The sequence below is a fragment of the Periophthalmus magnuspinnatus genome, chromosome 14 (genome assembly GCF_009829125.3).
Source record: "Periophthalmus magnuspinnatus isolate fPerMag1 chromosome 14, fPerMag1.2.pri, whole genome shotgun sequence".
Lineage (NCBI taxonomy): Eukaryota > Metazoa > Chordata > Actinopteri > Gobiiformes > Gobiidae > Periophthalmus > Periophthalmus magnuspinnatus.
Genome location: NC_047139.1, coordinates 12,306,432 through 12,324,778, shown reverse-complemented (window position 1 = coordinate 12,324,778; position 18,347 = coordinate 12,306,432). Strand labels below are relative to the sequence as shown.

At 38.7% G+C, this 18,347-nt stretch overlaps 1 protein-coding gene across 1 annotated transcript in view; it reads right to left on the bottom strand.

Moving 5' to 3' along the window:
* Window positions 1-18,347, bottom strand: part of LOC117380906 (kin of IRRE-like protein 3) — a 529,472-nt gene that overhangs the window by 22,188 nt on the left and 488,937 nt on the right. The window contains exons 9-11 of the mRNA XM_055226425.1: window positions 16,258-16,384; window positions 9,714-9,814; window positions 4,722-4,920 (exon numbers count right to left, since the gene is read on the bottom strand). Coding sequence (XP_055082400.1) covers window positions 4,722-4,920; window positions 9,714-9,814; window positions 16,258-16,384 — 427 coding nt within the window. The remainder of the gene's footprint in view (window positions 1-4,721; window positions 4,921-9,713; window positions 9,815-16,257; window positions 16,385-18,347) is intronic.

The window sequence follows — 18,347 nt, the reverse complement described above, 5'->3', positions numbered from 1 at the left end:
CACTCCCCACCCACTCTCTCTGTCTCTCTCTCGCTCTCGTCATTTGTTTTATTATTTATGGACCCCGCTGTTTACTCTTTACAGGCTCCCAACAATTACCATCAACACGGCGGCCACTGCCAAGCCGAGCCGGGCCTTTCTTCCATATAACTCCTCCGTTATCATGATAGGAGCTCTGGACGCCTGCCAGCTGAAAACGGCGCGGCCCTAAGTGTTTCAGACAACGCGGTCAGGAGACATAATTCAACGGCGCTGCTTTAAAGAGCCGCAGTTCCTTTGACCTTCTTTAGAGATTGGGAAGCAATAAAGAAAGAGAGGGAGAGACGTGGAGGAGGAGGAGGAGGAGGAGAAGAAGAAATTTGAGTCTACGGTGAGCGTCTTGCAGAAATATCTAACGAAATAAGAATCCTTGGGGAGGATAAATAGATAAACACGCCGAGCTTCGATCATGAGATGGTTTCTGATCACTGCGCTGAAATCAAATGCCCTTCAATCTACACCTCGGTCTGGAGAAAGAAATAACTCCGGGGGAACTAACACAGAAATATTCTTTGGTTTGTACAGTATAAGTATGAGCGAGAGGGCTTTTCGACAACTTAAAGAGGTTGTTGTACAAAGTTGTAAAGTCCTCAAGGTGCGAGCTGAAAGTTGTTCTATATAGGCTTTTTCAGCAGAACTAAAATATTTAAGTTAAAGAGAATGTATTACACGTCTTCTGTACTCTATAATGTCTGGAGTACACAAGTTTCATAAGGAGTCAGAGTTCAGTGTAGTCTAAGTTTTGGCATGGAATATGGTTGTCAAAGTATCAAAAATCAAATACTACTCATTACTACAACTAGTATCAAAACTAGATACTCATTTGAGCAGATAGATACTGTTCATTTGATCATAGTTTATATTATTATTATTCTGATCCTGACTCTAAAAAAGTGTCATTCCTGAATAGTTTTATAATGATCTTGAGCTCTTTCAGAACAAGAATAAGACACATAGACTAGTATATGCCAATGGAACACTATGGGCATACCTGGATTTTATTTTTTTCATTTTTATTTATCTTTATTTAAACAGAGAGAGACCATTGACACCACTCAGACTCTCCTTTTAAAATACAGAAAAATACAAATATATTAGTCGTGTATAGTATATAACCCCATTTAAAACACTGAAAGCAGGAGCAGGTGTGATTATAAATGTTTATCAGCAGATTATAAAATTGCATTTGTGGCACCAACCTATCCAATTTTGCATGTCCTTGAAATGCATTCAATTTTTTCGGGAGCAAGATAACTAAAAGCTTTTTTTCCCATTTCAGTTCTAGTGAAGCCAGTTTTTAGACTTTATTAATGGCTCACTCAAAAATGGCTATATGTATTAAAAGTTTCCGTATCAAAGTTCAACAAGTAAGTGAGATATTCAGGCAGTGTGTCAAGTAGGGATTGGACGATAGTAAAATTTAGACTCATGATTGTTTTGATCAAAATTATCACGATAATTATTAAACCAAGATTTACAGTTTTTTTTTAAAAAGTCACTAAAACATCAATTACCATACAGTAGAGGTGATCTGAGCTTTTCCAGGTTCAAGGCACTTCAAGGAGCCACTCACCCACCAGTGTACGCAGACGCTGGGGGCGAGGGGGTTAAGTGTCTCCTTCATCTGTGGAATTGATGGAATCGCATCACCAAACTGTGGGTCAGTGGATCTGACCGCTCGATCAATGATGTTTACTTCGAGAGCGGGACTCTAACCACAAAACTTTGAATCAGACGACAAACACTCTAACAACTGAGCTAATGTGAATGGTTCCACCATCACAAATTTTCTCTGAGTTGTGTTTTGAGTGATTCATCCATGTTATAGTTGGGTCGGGTATATTCAGGTCGTCACCTCTGACCTCTTTCTCTGGGCACATAATGACCCTAATGGCCATTCTATAACCATCCTATTGAATTTGACAGAGTTAGGTAGGTAACATAACTCCAACTAAAAACAACTCATTGCTTTACCGCTCTAATACTGTCATGGTCATGTACGGTTAATGTTGATTACTCTCATTTCTTATCTTTAAAAGTCTACAGTTTTAACACCTCTGACAGTTTCTTGTTAACATTCAGACGGGGATACACAGAGCTAGCAGGAGTCATAGTGCACAAATGGCTTATTAAAACTGCAAAGTGATCATTTTACTGCACCGCTAAGCCCGAGGTATGTTCAAAACAGCTTATTATCTGGCCTATTAGCCGTTACACGCTATAGAATGTCAAACGAGGGAGAGATGTCTTTGTATGCCATGTCTGATGTCACAGTGGAGCAGAGGGCTAGTAAAACACATGTTTGATCTGCTTTAGTCCTTAAAGGTTTATTACATCACTTTGTCTGACTGCCACCTGCTTGTCTCTATGGAGATGTTATTGCTTTTTAAACGTTCCACAGTTTGGCATTAACATATCTCTCTCTGTGGAGACAAGCAGATGACGCTCCTGAGTGAAGTTACTGGTCAGATCTCTGGATCATAATGAGAATGTTTTTTTTCCCTAAAGCTTTCTTTTGGTATTATAAACTATAACCAGTGATCTTTGTTTTAGTCATAGGTCTATCTGGTTTAGACCCAGGTTTTGTCCTATATTGCTGTGTTTAGTCCTTATAAGCTTTATGGCTAAAACCTTGGTTTTGTCCTGGTTTTCAGTGTAGGCTTAGTCCTGTTTGAATGCTTTACTTTTGTGTGCCGTTTTGTGTAGTCCTGCTTCATGGCTTTTGTTGGCAAAGTTCAGTCTACAATCTTTTGATGCAGAATTTGAGTTCCAGAAATATTATCAACAAATGAAACAAATATGCAGCCTTCATACGGTGGAAGGCTGATTTGCTCACAGATATTACATTGCTCCTAAGTCCTGTTTTTTTTTTTTTTTTTAAATTTGTTTAACTCTACTTTCATCCTAGTTTAGTCCTTGCAGAATAATTCCACATTGTAAAATTTATTCCACAACCGAACAGAGTATCTGAGAGACAATTACTTGAAAATGGGTCAAATCTGTGAAGAAGGGACCCCGCTCACTGTAAGAATACATGTTTTTGAGGTATTTTTTAGCAATAAAAATACATATAATGGAATTTGTGCAGGACAAATATGGTCATTGTACTATGGAACATTCCGGGCAGAGCAATAACATTTCTATGCAGACTTCCACGTGGCAGACCCTCCCCAAAAAAGTTCCATAGTGCACCTTTAACACCTTTAATTTGAACGTTTTGCTGTAACACTAGAAAGTATTTCACAACTTGTGCACAGCTGGTCTATTTTCATGTTGAACATAGACTAAACCCTATTCTATATGTTCCAATAATGCTAAGTGAAATAACTCTATAAGAACCACCGAACATCCAACAGCTCCAGTCAATTGCTTTTAGACTCTGAACATTTCTGTTAACATTTGCCTGACAAGCGACCTTTGGAGATGTGAAGAGTAATGGGGCGCGCTCGCTAAAGGAATGACACTTGTGATCATTTATTAGAAATGTGCTCCACCCATCCCACCACTGAAGGTCAGCTTACACAGTCTGTAAAAGCAACGCGCATAAATGTCCACTTCACTCCAAACTGACCCCAGAGGTTTAAAGACATGGTTGCTATGTGAATAGAGCAAATTTCAACAAAATGTTAACCTTTAAAACAGTACACAACTTCATTTTCTTTGTCCTGTAATCTGTCAGCCAATCAAAGCTTGTTACCGAATCAGTTCTCAGCTCATTCACTGGTACTTCATCTCCTGTTCTTATTTACTCTTTAATATTAATTGCAGGCTTGTCAAAAGTATCGAAAGTCAGATACAAAATGATACTAAAACTTGTATCGAAGCGAGATACTCATTTGACCAGGTATTGATACTCAAAACGTCACATTCAGAGGACGGAAATGAACCTTTTCTGAATGGGTTGAGCTGTATCAGAACAAGTATAAGACACATAAACTCGTGTACGCTCATGGACCACTATGGAACCTACCTGGACGACTGAGAGATTACACAGATATAAGGTCATATCTAAGAAAGTACTACATTTTAATGAGAAATTAAGGATTACATCGTCTAGGATTCACTAGACGTCTAAGCATCACTAGGATTTAATTTATTTTAATAGATCCCTTTTCCAGACCAAGGTTTAGTTTGTTTTCATACCTGACAGTTTCGATTGCTCACTAGCGTTCTTCCTCAGAGTGTTCACCTGAGGCAGGATGACTGCGCCATCTGCAGTCCAACTTCTTCAGGACAGTATCCCTGGTGTGTGAGAGTAAAAAAGCCCCTTAAACCGGGACGAGGGGGCTTTTTTACTCTCACACACCTGGGATACTGTTCTGAAGATGTTGGACTGCAAACTGAACCTTTGTCTGGAAAAAGTTGCGGGAAAAAATTGAGTTTTATTGTCAAAAGAGTGTTTTTTTATTATCATAGTAGTGCTGGATTCTTTATTGAGTATCGGTTCTATTCCTTAGTATCGAAATCAAGAACCAAGACCCAAGAATCTACTCAAAACAAGACCGACCCAGTAAAAAGGAAACTAAAACCCAGCACAGAGACACGAAAAACTTGCACTAGTACTTTTCAACTTTTCTTTTTTCACAAGATGTACTTTGCATTTTTGATTTATTGAAATAATTCATTAAAACATATTAATCAGTGAAAAATAAATCACAATGTGGGTGTCATCTCTATGTTACCTTGCTCTTTGAGGCGTATGATTTCCGTGTCTGATCCAAAGCTGTTCCAGGCGGTGCAGTTGTAGATGGTCTGGAAGTCTGCAGGGACGATGTTACTCATGGTTAAAGTGGAGATGACCCCGTCGTCCGTGCTCACCGTCTCCACTGTGTACCGGCCCGACGTGCCCGACTCCAGAACGGTCTCCTTCCATGACCAGGCCTGGACAAACAAACATAAACAATTAGTGGGAAAAAATATGTAAATGAGAGTTGGATGGTACTCAGTTACATTTACTGGAGTAACTTTTTGAAGAAATTTTACTTTCTAGATGCCATACTTTTACTTCTACTTGAGTATTGTTACGGTTTAAATTATGATCCTTTAACTTTTGGTTAGTCTTTTCACTGTAAGTAATTTCACAGTGGCTAAAGTGTCATATGAACATTAGCTCATTTGAACATTTGCACTTACACTTTACCTACAGATATGATTTGTGTTTGTAATTTTTGTATTTTATTTAACTAATTTTTAAGTTTTTTTTTATTTTTTGGGGGAAATACCAGACTATGTGGTTTATTGTAAATGTAAGTATACATCTGTCAGTTTAACTCATAAATCAGATTTTTTATTTCACTTACTATTCAAAGAAAAAATGAAAACATGCTAAATAGACATAGCCAACAAATAGAAACTGGAAACAAATAAGTGTGTTAGTGTCAGTGTAGTTAGCTCCTCCCTTCAGACAGATATAAGGCAGTGTCCAGCAGCAATCTGACCAGAACTGAAGAAGGGGCTTGGATGAGCAGTGAAACGTCATCACTCCTACAACTTTTGACAGATTTGAGTTTTTCTTTTGCTATGGTTAATACAGATGACTGTCCAAACTACGGCCCAAGGGCCAAATGCGGCCCTCAGATCAATTTTTTTGGCCCTCACGCCTCCTCCTAAACTGCCCCAATTGATCAGGAAATATTTTTTTTACTACAAACCTAAGAGATTCTACCTCTATAACCTGAATAATATCACACTGCATTATGACACAGACCTAAACATAATAATCTAAGCCTTATTAAAGGTAAAATGGTTCTTTCAAAACTATGTTAAATGCACCATTTGATACTGTTTTGTGGCCCACCGCTTCAAATATGTTTCAGTATGCGGCCCTCGGTGAAAAAAATTTGGACACCCCTGGATTATACAGTTGAAGTTCTAGTTTCTCCAAATACTTTTTAGCTTGTACTTTATACTTTTACTTGAAGTATATTTATATTAAGTAACATTACTCTTACTTTAGTCCACATTTTAATACTTTAGTCATTAATCTCAATACCATAGGTATTGAGATTAATGATCCTCTACTTTGCCCTATTTTCTCATCAGCAATGCTATTCACATGTTGTCCCCTGTCCCACTCCCCCTGTGGAGTGTATCTCTTTCAGATGCCCCGATGACAGTTGGACCTCCTCCTTGCCTGGCTCTCCTCCTCCTCGCCCGGCTCTCCTCCTCCTCGTCTGGTCTCCTGGCCGATTTCTTATGTTGTCTGATTTTTCCTGTTGTGTCTGATTTTTCCTGTTGTGTCTGATTTTTCTTGTTGTGTCTGATTCTTCCTGTTGTTTTGTTTTTTGTGTCTTGGCGGCACGGTGACTGAGTGCCATCACTCATGTCTCACAGCAAGAAGGTTGGTTCGATCCCCGGGTCACCAGGCCTTTCTGTGTGGAGTTTTTCATGTTTCTCCCCGTGTCTGGATGGGTTTCCTCCGGGTACTCCGGTTTCCCCCATCAACCAAAACATGAACGCCCTTCGAGACAACTGTTGTTGTGATTTTGGGCGTTACAAAAATAAATGAATTGAATTGAATTGAATTTTGGCTGAATTTTATGCTCTGGCAAGCCAAAGTGATATGAGTACTTATATTAATGTCCAGTTGACAGATTTAACTTCGGCCTTTACTATGGATCAGACCTGGGCGACTGAGGAATTCCACAGACGCCTATATTAATATTATTTGCTTGTATTTGAGCTAAATTTACCCAAGTACAAAGATAACGGCTCTTGAAGTAAAAATATGTCTGCAGTGTGCCGTCTACTTTTAATTATACATCCTTTTATTGTCCGATAACTAAGAAGTTGTCATTGTCTTTACTAACATACTTATTTTTCTTTTACTCACTTCTTCTCAATTAATATGTATTGTAGTTTTTTATAGTTTGCTGCTTGAATCATCAAAACTTATTCAAACAAAAACAAGAGTGTCCTGCCTAAGGAAACAACAACAGTCCACAACACCTCTAGTTTTTATTTGGCTATAACTGCACCCTTACCTCAAACGAACTGAGCGGCTCCATAAAGACTTGAGGGACGTTCCTACACACATTTAGGCTATAACTCACTCATGGCGGCCCACTTTGAATCATCCTTTAATGTTCCCTAATTATCTCCTAATGTGGGCAAATCAAACGTTCTCATTTCACCAGGAGAACGAGACGGATTGGCCCACACTAATTATTGATGCTTATATAGTCTCGCCGGTCCGGGCTCCCTTCTGTTTTCATTAGACTAAAGTTTAACTATTATGAAACTCAAAAATGGCTAAAACTTCAGAATCAGAGCTAATTTGAAGTTCATTTGAGCTGGCGCCTGGCTGTGTGGACTCTAATGGTGAAGACTAGAGGGAAAGTGGATCAATGTAGTACGTGGACAAAATCTTGTATAATTTTTTTTTTTCATTACAAAGTATTAAATTGGAGTGTATTTTTTCTTCACTACTGCTGTTTGTATGTTTTTTAACACACTGCCAGCAATAACGTCGTTCTGATGATGATGCTGACATGTTTTATTGTATCAGTGAGTACTTAAAGGTGCATTGTGTACGTTTTTGAGTGGAGGAACTGCAGGATTTTATTAATTTACTAGGTATGTTTTAGCAATAACAGCACCTGTAATTGAATAAATGTGACATGGATACCTTTTTTTAGCTGAATTCCATGCAAAGGAATAACATCTACATGGAGACTCGATCAACTCAATCCGATACAACCTCTGTCCCATAAGATAAACAAGGAACACCGTCACAGTCGAGGCCACTTTCACATATGTCAATGCCATGATTATTCCACACATGTCCTACTGTTTGTCCTGCTAGTCTCAAATCCATGTATAATTTGTTCTGTATTCATTGTACAAACTTGCACATAATGATTTTTAATATTTGTGTGAACTGTAGGAGACATGCTGTGCTGGCATTTTACTGCTGATGTTAATGAAGAACTTCTTATAATGTCATTGTAATGAAATGTGTATTTTTAATGTGTGTTCACCTGCTCAGGAACTGCAGGTAGCTAAAACTGGTACAAATAATCTTTTCTTTTGTAAGTTTCATGAATTTGAAAGACAAGTAGGTGGTGCCACAAAAAAGTTATATAATGCAGCTTTAAAAATAAATCACCAGTCCAATAGCTCACTGTATTTTTCGTAAGGAGGATCTGTATTTGGGTAACCACATAAAATTTTACTGACTGTAGAAGTAGACATTTAGCCATATCTGTGTAATCCCTCAGTCCGCAGCAAAAGAGAAATAAAATCTGTCAACTGGACAAAACGTTGTAGGAGTTTTGCTGCTCATTCAAGCTAATAGGTGTGAAACCACTCATTAGGGGTTTGAATGACTATGCTAAGTAGGATTCAGGCACAGTGCGCACTTAGGTTGGCACAACAGACCTAGCCTACCAACAGAAACTGTAAACAACAGAGTTTTGAGTTTTGAGTGTAGCTAGCTTCAGATAGATATAAGGCAGTCTGCATCAGTAATCTGAGCAGAACTGAAGAAGCGACTTGGATGAGCAGCAAAACATCTTCCTACAACATTTTGCCCCCTTTATGTTTTACTAAACTTACTCAACAAAGATGAGCATCTGGACACATCAGCTTTTATTCAATTTGATGGTACTGGCTTGAGACATTAGGGTTGATCCTATTCTGAGATAACTCCAGTGCCCAGGGAAGAGTTTTAGAGTGAAACTGCCCTGCCCTTGTTTACTTGCTAACATCATTATGGGTCGTTATGCCCCTATTGTACATCGGCTGCCTCACCTTCTGCATAGTTAAGTAACTGATTAGCTAATCAGGTTTCACTCTAAAACTCCTCTCTTTGCAGTGCTGGAGCGTAACAAAGTAAAAGTAGAAAAGTATGAGAATACATTTTAGGTATCTGTATGTTACTTAAGCACATTTTACACTGGGTATTTTTTACTTTTACTTCACTACTTTTGAGAGCAGGTATCTGTACTTTCTACTCGACTACATACAGTGAATGTGTACCATAATCAAAGCTAAAGGCGGTCCAACAAAATATTAGAGTGAAAAGTAAAAGTATTTTTTATTATTATTTGAGACCTGATGAAAAGGCTGAGGGTTTATTTTTAACACTTTTATAGTTTGAGGGAAAAAAAATAAAAAAATAAAAACAGCTAAAAAACACAACTAAATTGTTTCTACTGAACAAAATTCAGCATAAATCTTTATCAAAATCAATAAATTTGAAGCCATATAAGACCTCAAAATCTGTTTTACTTAAATAGATTTTTTCATCTGATACTTTTACTTTTATTTGAGTTTTTTTTTTTTTTTTGCTCCTGTATTTGTACTTTTACTTAACAGAATTGAGTACTTCTTCCATCACTGTCACTTTGGGGCTAGACATAGTTAAGTCAAGGTAGTATTAACCCTAGTGTCTCAGGTCAGTAGTGTCAACAGTATCAAACTGAAATTGACGTCTGAATGGGAGTCTAAATGTCTTGCAAAAACAGTGTCCAGATGACCACGACTGAAACCTTCTCTACAACGATCAGATAGTGTGTGTTTGAAATACTAATCAAATCATGATACAATTTCAGAATTTCATTTGTTTGTTGTTTCCTCTATGAACCAATTCCCAGCCCCATCCCCCATAATACACCCTGGATCCTTCAGGTGCTAAGACATGGATGTGTTGGGCGTCTTATCCCATGACTCACGATGCGGTCCGGCGGAGGGGTGCTGCGAATGAAGCATTTGATCTGGCCCTTCTCTCCGTAGAGTGCCTGCTGGGTCTGCGTGCTGGAGATAGTGGGAGGACCTGCGGACAGCACAGCCAAGGCAAAGACACTCAATCATCAACCATAAAAAGTATATATATAAATATATAAATAAAAAATACAAAAAAACTTGGCTATATGTCTACTTGGCAATCGCTCCTCATATATTAACCAAGAGAGGAGAGGCCGGGCTCCAAGGGCAAAACCATGCACTGTAAAGGAAAAAAAAAAAAAAAAGAAAAATCCCTGGCATTATTTATTTGCTGCTTTTAATTGGCTTTGAGCGTAAAATAAACCGTGCCTTAATCCAATCTACCTCTCAGATAGACTTTGGGGGATCTTTATAGCTGCTTCTTGGGATGTAAATCAGAACTGTAGATCGCGTTAAGGGACTGGCTGTTATAAAGCCCGGCGATTTATGGTAGAAGGCGTGCGCATAGACGGTTTAAATATTATAATCACTCAAAGAGGGCTTGTAATGTGAAATAAGGCGTAGCTAGGATCAGGCGTGGTTACCATGCCGACGGATTTCAATGCAAACAACTTGGACAGGATGAGGTTGTCAGATTCAATCATGTGTTGATGTCGTAGTGCGAGATGGGGAGCAAGAGAGAGTTTTAGACTATAGATTATACTTGTACTTCACTATGAAACATCCAAAAGGTAAATACACAAATGTTGAACCTGATAATACACTGCTCGGCCAAAAAAAAAAGTCGCCACCTGGTTTTAACTAAGCAAATATGTTGGGGTTGCTGCAGTTGGTCAGGTCTAGGTTTAGCAACAGTCTGTGCTCAAAGAATGAGGTCAGCTGACACCTGAATATACTGAATGACCAGGTTATTCCATCAATGGATGTTTTCTTCCCTGATGACACGGGCATATTCCAAGATGACAATGCCATGATTCATCGGGCTCAAATTGTGAAAGAGTGGTTCAGGAGCATGAGACATCATTTTCACACATGGATTGTCCACCACAGAGTCCAGACCTTAACCCCATTGAGAATCTTTGGGATGTGCTGGAGAAGGCTTTGTGCAGCGTCAGACTCGACCATCATCAATGCAACATCTGGGTGAAAAATTAATGCAACACTGGATGGAAATAAATCTTGTGACATTGGAGGAACTAATCAAAACAATGCCACAGTGAATGTGTGACGTAATCAAAGCTAAAGGTGGAACAATGAAATATTAGCGTGTGTGACCTTTTTTTTCGGCCAGGCAGTGTATAATATGTGGCCTACAGAGTGTTGTGATGTCATCTTAAACCCACCAATAGGAGGTGGTTTTCATAATTATGAGATTAGAGATGACTTACTATAGATTACATTGTACTTTGCCATGATATAGCCACATAATAAATTGCCAAATGTTGAACCTGGTTTGAGTTTAAGGGCCTACCCTTAAACTCATACTACTACAACATTCTGGAAAATCTGCATATAATTGATCCATAGAATGTCGTTGTGTCAATAAAGGGTAATAAGTGAGTATGAATGTGGGGCGATACAAGAAGACAGATTACATGGGGCCCATTTGCACGTTCTTCTTGTGTCACGGAAAACGGTGCTCAAGTTTCCATCTTCAACCATTCACGATATTGGCTGATTCTCAAGCTAGGTACTCCTGACCAAGATACTAGTACTGCTGGTTTGAAGGAGAACACATTTTCTATGGGGATAATAAAGTCCATCTTAACACAAATTAGATGTTTAGTTAAGTGGCGCATATGGGTGAAATCATCCAAATGATTCTAGTGAAAGAGAGCACTTCCTGTATTACCACATGACATCACAAGGTGGAACTGAGTGTTTTTTTCTGTTTGAGAGAACTTTTTCGCCTAAATATGCAGGGTTTGTGTGTTCAACATGCGTGAGTGAAACAAAACACAACTCCAGGTATGTTTGCCATTGTAACATAGATTAAAAATTGTGTAATATGGGCCCTTTAAGTCACTTTTTCATTCTATATGTTTCAATTTCTATTCATAATGTTTGCCACTGCAACTCTATAAAACACACTATAAGAACCACCTTTCTGACCAAAGTAGTAGTATAAATTCTAATTATTTCTCTACCTTTCTCTTAAAAGGGCTGTACTCGATCTTTTTCCATGTATTTGGGAAAAATTAGTCCAGCCCCAGTTCAGATATATTGTAGAATAAGCCTTTGAGGTCAAAATATGTCCGCTGTACTTGCATCTCATTAAAAAGTGATATTAAATGAGGATCAGGAAAAACATAAATAAAAAATAAAAGTAATGTAACTGTAAAACTATGTGACATTTGTGATCAATATGTAAGAGACAGCAGCTAGCAGCGGTTGTCATTGACTGTCCTGCAAATTTGAATAATTAAACTCACCAATAAATATGAATGAAATGCAATGTTAAGGCACACGATGATTGACAATTTAGTGCCCAAGGCTAGAAACAGTTTGATGAATCTAGTTAACAAATTAAAGGTGTTATTTTTATGCATACAGTTATTTTATTGTCAAACAAAACCTACATGATCCAGGTATTTTTATTTCACTATTTGTCCGTAAATGAATACATGAACATTAATAACAGACAAATCGGACGTCTTCTTTCCCAGAGGTCACTATCGCTAGTGTTAGCAACAGATTTGATTGACAGCTTTGCTAAGTGCCCACTCCGAGCTAAACCAGCGATAGGAGCGGGAAGGGGCGTTACCTTCAACAGCCTTGCTCCAGATTGGCTCTTTGGTTGCTATGATACTCACGTTCGAAGTCCAAATATGAAACTGTGCTCCAAATGGGCTTCATTTGAATGGAACTGAACGCTATGGGTGACGTCACATTTACTTAGTCAACTTCTTTATACAATCTATGCGCTAACAATAAGGAGGGGGTCGAAAAGGGCTCAGGAGAGATCACTAGATTACTCAAACAAGCATGCTTTTGATTAGGAAACAAAGTTATAAGATGGTAGAGGGCTCCAAAAAGTTGATTTTGCATTTAAGTTATTGGTTTATGCTTTCCTCAGAACAGTTTATGATACATCTTGAAATGTATGGCACATTTTACTAAATTAAAATGAATTAAAAGTGTATTCGGGTTTCTTTACATAGCCTTCTATTTTAAGTGGCTTTAACTCACCATAGGGCATCCTAAAGTATTATTTTTACCCCGGCAAATCTGAACAGCTCAATTTCACTGAAACATAACCTATGTGCTGAGAAAAGGCCCATTTTTTATAGCCATTTCGCTGCATATGACAGGTCAGACTGGGTGCTGCATACAAAGTAGATGGAAGTACTGGTGGATGGCGGGTCAAAAAGACTTTGAGCTACAGAGGGGTCAGTGTTTTTCATAAATCCAGGGCCCGTGTTGTTTGGGTAAGACGCAGGACGGGGCCGAGTGACAGGGCTGACACTGGAGAGGCCCGCTGCAGATTGAGAAAGTGCTGACCGGGAGAAATCAAATATTTCCTATTCCCCGCTCAAATGCGCACCATTTTTCCTTTTTTCCCAGTGGCCCCGAGGGAGAGAGGCCAGCCAGCACTCACACAGTAAACCCATCAGTCGAATAGAGAAACAGTGCAAGAGGCATCACAGCAGATAAAAGGGTGAATACAATTTAAAGTTGCTATAGGACAGAGAAGCCACAATATAAGCAAAGAGAATTTTAGATTTGCTTTTTTGGCATTCTTTTCACTTTGTCAATAACTGTTAAAGGAACTGGATGCAAGATTTTAATTTTAAACTTTGTAAACATGACCTAAAGAAGAAAAATTCAAATCAAATATAGCTTTTTACTGATAACAATTGTAATGCTGATTTATTCTTAGTTACAAAAAACATTGGATATGATAACCAAGTTGTTTTAATTTGGTGTTTTGGCTCATCAGAAACCAGAATGAGCCTCACATAAGTCTCTCATTTGGGTTGTCAGTTTCAACGCTGAAATCCAGTTGGTTTAAACCTAAAAGATCTAAATCTGATCTGAATGGTCACTACCTAAACCCCAGCACCGACAGCCGATCATTTATCAGTGCTTTTGCTGCTGGAGTGTACACTGTCCAACACTGATCTTAACCTGCCCCGCCCACTTTTGCCGTAAACGCTCCAAACCAGGTTTTCTTTGCCTGTTAAGTGGGAATCCCATTCATTTCAATGGAGAATTTGGGAAAAGTTTCACCTCTAAAATCTTATATAAAGGAGTCTGATTTGTGTTCGTTCTATGTCCACGTGACCAACAAGTCAACACAGCACCGATTCTCTGGGAGGCTTTAAAATGGCTCCGTCGTCTATATAGAACTAATTTGCTGTCAAGACCGGCAGCCCCATGCAAAATAATACAACCCGAATGACAATGTCGGCGCCCACGGCAACTGAGAATGGGAAAAACTTGTACTTGTCCTCCAACCCAGGTTCAGTTTTTTTTGTTTTTTTTTTCAAACTAGTGCAGGCTACATAGCTCCTTTAATAACTCAATCAATAGCAGTATACAGAATGTTGATGGTTATCAGAAAGATTAAACATATGGCTGCCATAACCTTGAAGCTCGCGGCCGTAGCGTGCACTTCCATCCTCACCTAATCCATCCCAAATGTTATTGAGCCAAAGCCTCCCTTCAAAAATGTGTCATCTCGCAGCCACATTTCAGCATGACCTTAAAACGTCTTTCCAATAAACAGCTGTCCATTTATTTCCCTCTCGCTGATTAATTCAGAAGGGCCGTGGATCATTTTTCATTGAACTACGCCTATCATCCACGGCACGAATAAAGGCGTGCCGCCGGCCATTAGGAATCGATGATATGCTCCTTATTAACTTCCACTGACAGTCGCGGGGAGGGTTTAAAGTCGGCGCGGGCTTTAATGTCGCCTTTCATCTGACACTGTTGGACGATGAAGGGAATAAAGCGAGGCTGTGTGATTTGGCGTGAAGTCAAGACACCGTTGCATTTGTACGTGTAAAGCAGTTAAACGCATTAAAGGTCATTACGCAAAATAGACTCTTGTGAGCTTTTGTTACCTCATCAAAACATGACTGGAGTTGTGTTTTGTTTTATTCGCACGTCTTTATTATTAGTCTGTCTACATTTCCACAGCTCAAAATGCTCTGTTCCACTTTGTGATGTCATGAGGTGGTACTTTTCAAGTTAGCAGCTACTGTTTACCTTTTGTTCATACAGACTGGAAATTCCATATCTGAAATTATCCAAATGATTCTCGTGAAGGTGTATGGAGATTAAAACACAGCGGGGTACTTCCTGTATCACCACATGATGTCACAAGGTGGAACTGAGCCTAAATATGCAGGATTTGTTCATTAAACTTGTATGAATGAAACAAAACACAACTCCAGGTCTGTTTGTGATGAGGAAACATTATAACATAGACCAAAAATACTGTAATATGGGCTCTTTAAGTGACTTTTTCATAATGTCTTCCACTGTGGTTCTATAACACACACTATAAGAACAACCTTGTTGACCAAAATAGTATTATAAATTATAATGATTTCTATACCTCTCTCTTAAAAGGGCTGCACCCGATCTTTTTCCACATATTTGAGCAAAATTAGTCCAGCCCCAGCTCAGATATATTGTATAAGCAGCTCTTGAGGTCATTGTGCCTGCATCTAATTAAAAAAGTTATATTGTCTGAGAAGCAAAAAGTGTGAGATTAGGCCAGTTGTTAGCATTACTATGATGACAAAAGTGCGGTTTGGCCTCTGAAAGTTATGAACGCTTATAAACTCATCACAGTGAATAATTAGGATGCTCGGAATGCATAAAGTAAATGAGGAATTTTTTTTAAACGTTTTTAAGACAGTAGAAATCAAGTACAGCGCCTTTGACTTGCTGAAGTCAGTGCTGCAGGGCCTACGGGGTTTTTATTTACACATTTAAAAGTTTGATGAGAATGTGAAAACGCAGCCATCTTTGTACTAATTTTATATTTTTGTTTATTTTTCTGTATTATGATAGTCGAAGTTTGCATTATGAACTTGAATGACTCATTACAGACACAAACTAACTATGTAAATGTTATATTCTGGCATTTATTTATTGCAGCTCATATTGTACATTTAGAATACTTTGTGGGAGATAATTCTGGTTCATAGTTTGATTTCAGTATTATCATTTATGTGTTATGACAGGTCTACTCTATAGACTTTTTTACGAATATTCGAATATACCAATATCTAAGAATATTGGTGCGAGTTGCAATTATGTCCTTTTCGCTCTTTCAAAGCCGCTAACAAAGAAACTACTTTTACATAATTAAATATAGCTATTGACACTATATATGTAAACTTTTGAAATCTGGTACCAATGACTGCAAGAGGCATAGTTTTTTAAGTACTACATCACAATAAATAAACATCACACCATGAGATTTGAACACTGTTATCTCCCTACGGTACTTCTTTGACCTCCACAGTTTTCCAAACACTAGCCCTGACCAGATCACAGTCCCTCATTCCCCCTCTGACTGTACAGGATACTGACCATTGACGGTGAGGGACACTTCCTTCTCCGCTGCTCCCACTCTGGGGACCACCGCCCGGCACAAGTACTTCCCGGCGTCCTCTTGCTTCACCGCTTTCAGGGTCAGTGTGTTCTTGTTGCTAAGCACCTGTCCAGGACCACAAAAGAGAAAATATCTCAGAATCATCATTTTTCTAAATAGTTCAGAAGCAATTAGAGGTGCACAAAGGCTCGGCGTTATTACCAAACACTGCAGAGTTTCTTGCATGAGAGCACAATTTCTTTTTTTTTTTGTCCATTTGTGTCTTTAAAAAGCCTTTGCTTCATTTTTTTCATGTTTTTGAGGAAAATTTGTCTTGCCTCAGTACAGATGTATTGTACAAAAAATTTCATCCAGGGAGATGCTCTTAGGGTCAAAATTAGATCCCTGTGTATCTGCAGCTTTTATCTGCGAGAACCAGGAAGTGCGCTGTTAGCATTAGTACAAAAACATCTTTTTCATGTAAGAAAGTACAATTTGTTTTCCCCCGTACAGACATAATGTAAAAGCAGCTCTTAGGGTGAAAACCGTGTACCGTCTGCAGCTTTTATCTCTCAGAACCAGGAAGTGCGCTGTTAGCATGACTACAAAAACATCTTTTTCATGTAAGAAAGTACAATTTGTCTTCTCTCCGTATAGACATAATGTAAAGCATTAGCATTACTATGACAGAAAAACTCCACTGTAGCCTCTGAAAGTTGTGAAAAGTGCTTATAAACTCTTCACAGTGCATAATTATGATCCTAGGAATGCGCTGAGAAAGGGAGGAATAAAATGAACTACTTCTGATTTTCACGTTTTGAAGATAGTTAAATCTGTTACAGCATTTTTAACATAACTAGCCTGTAGAAAAGTAAAACAAAAGATATAAAGTGCGTTCTTGTTGCTAAGCACCTGTCCAGGACCACAAAAGAAATCATAATTTTTCTAACTAATTCAAAAGCAGTCAGAGGCACACAAAGGCTGTACGTCACTGCCGAACGCTGCAGACTTTGTAGCATAGCTGAGAGTGGAGTGAATAGGCGGATCCATGTCTACAAAGGCGGCTTTAATTCTGTTCTCTTTGAGGGACAATAGCAGGGCGTTTAGTTGTTCAGGTATGTGTCCCTGGTGCAGTGCGTTCCACGGTGAGGTGACGTAGCAAAGGGGCATTGCTAAGGAGAGAGAGCTGCTGTTTGCACTGATGGGAAAAACCTGAGATTCACATTTTGAAAGTAGCATTATTTCAACACAGTACATTCTCAGTGCATTTCAGTCTAAAGGAAACACACATTTTTATTGTATTGTTGCGCGGATAGCCTTGAAACTGTAAAACTGAATTAAAAATGTAATATATTGTGAGTGTAAAATCTACAAAGCATTGCAAACTGGTGGACTGATTCTCAGAACTGGCATGACATACTGCCTTTGTTTCCTTAAGCAAGACACTTCAGACTATTTGCACGCATGTATTTTCAGTTTAGTTCAATTCAATTTGAGATTATTTATATAGCACATTTAAAACAACTTCAGCTGTCCGAAATGCTTCACATAAAAGTCAACAAAAAACAAATATACAGATAACACAATACACAGGCAAAGAGCAATAACACACCAGGACATCTTGGTGTGTCTGGATAGTATTAAATGCCAGGGAGAAGAGGGGGGTTTTCAGTCTAGTCTTAAACTGTATTAAAGACTGAGAGGATCTGACAGGCAGGGGGCGCTGTTCCATACGCTGCCACAGAAAAGGCTGTGTCACCTCTGGTCTTGAGCCTGACTTTGGGCACAGCTGACCTCAGTGCTCTGGGTGGAGTATAGAGCTGCAGTAACTCCCTCAAATAAAGAGGACCCATAGAGTGCAGACACATAAACACAATCAATATAATTTTGAATTGCACTTGATATGAAATAGGGGCCAGTGCAGGTTGCCAATTGCAGGTTCTCTCTTAGTTTTTGCATTCTGGACATTCTGTAAGAGCTGCAGGGCGGCCTGGTTCAGCTCTACACACAAACTATTACAATAATCCAGACACAACGTTACAAATGTGGATTGTTTTTTCAAAATCTGCCTGTGGAACGTAGGGCAAAG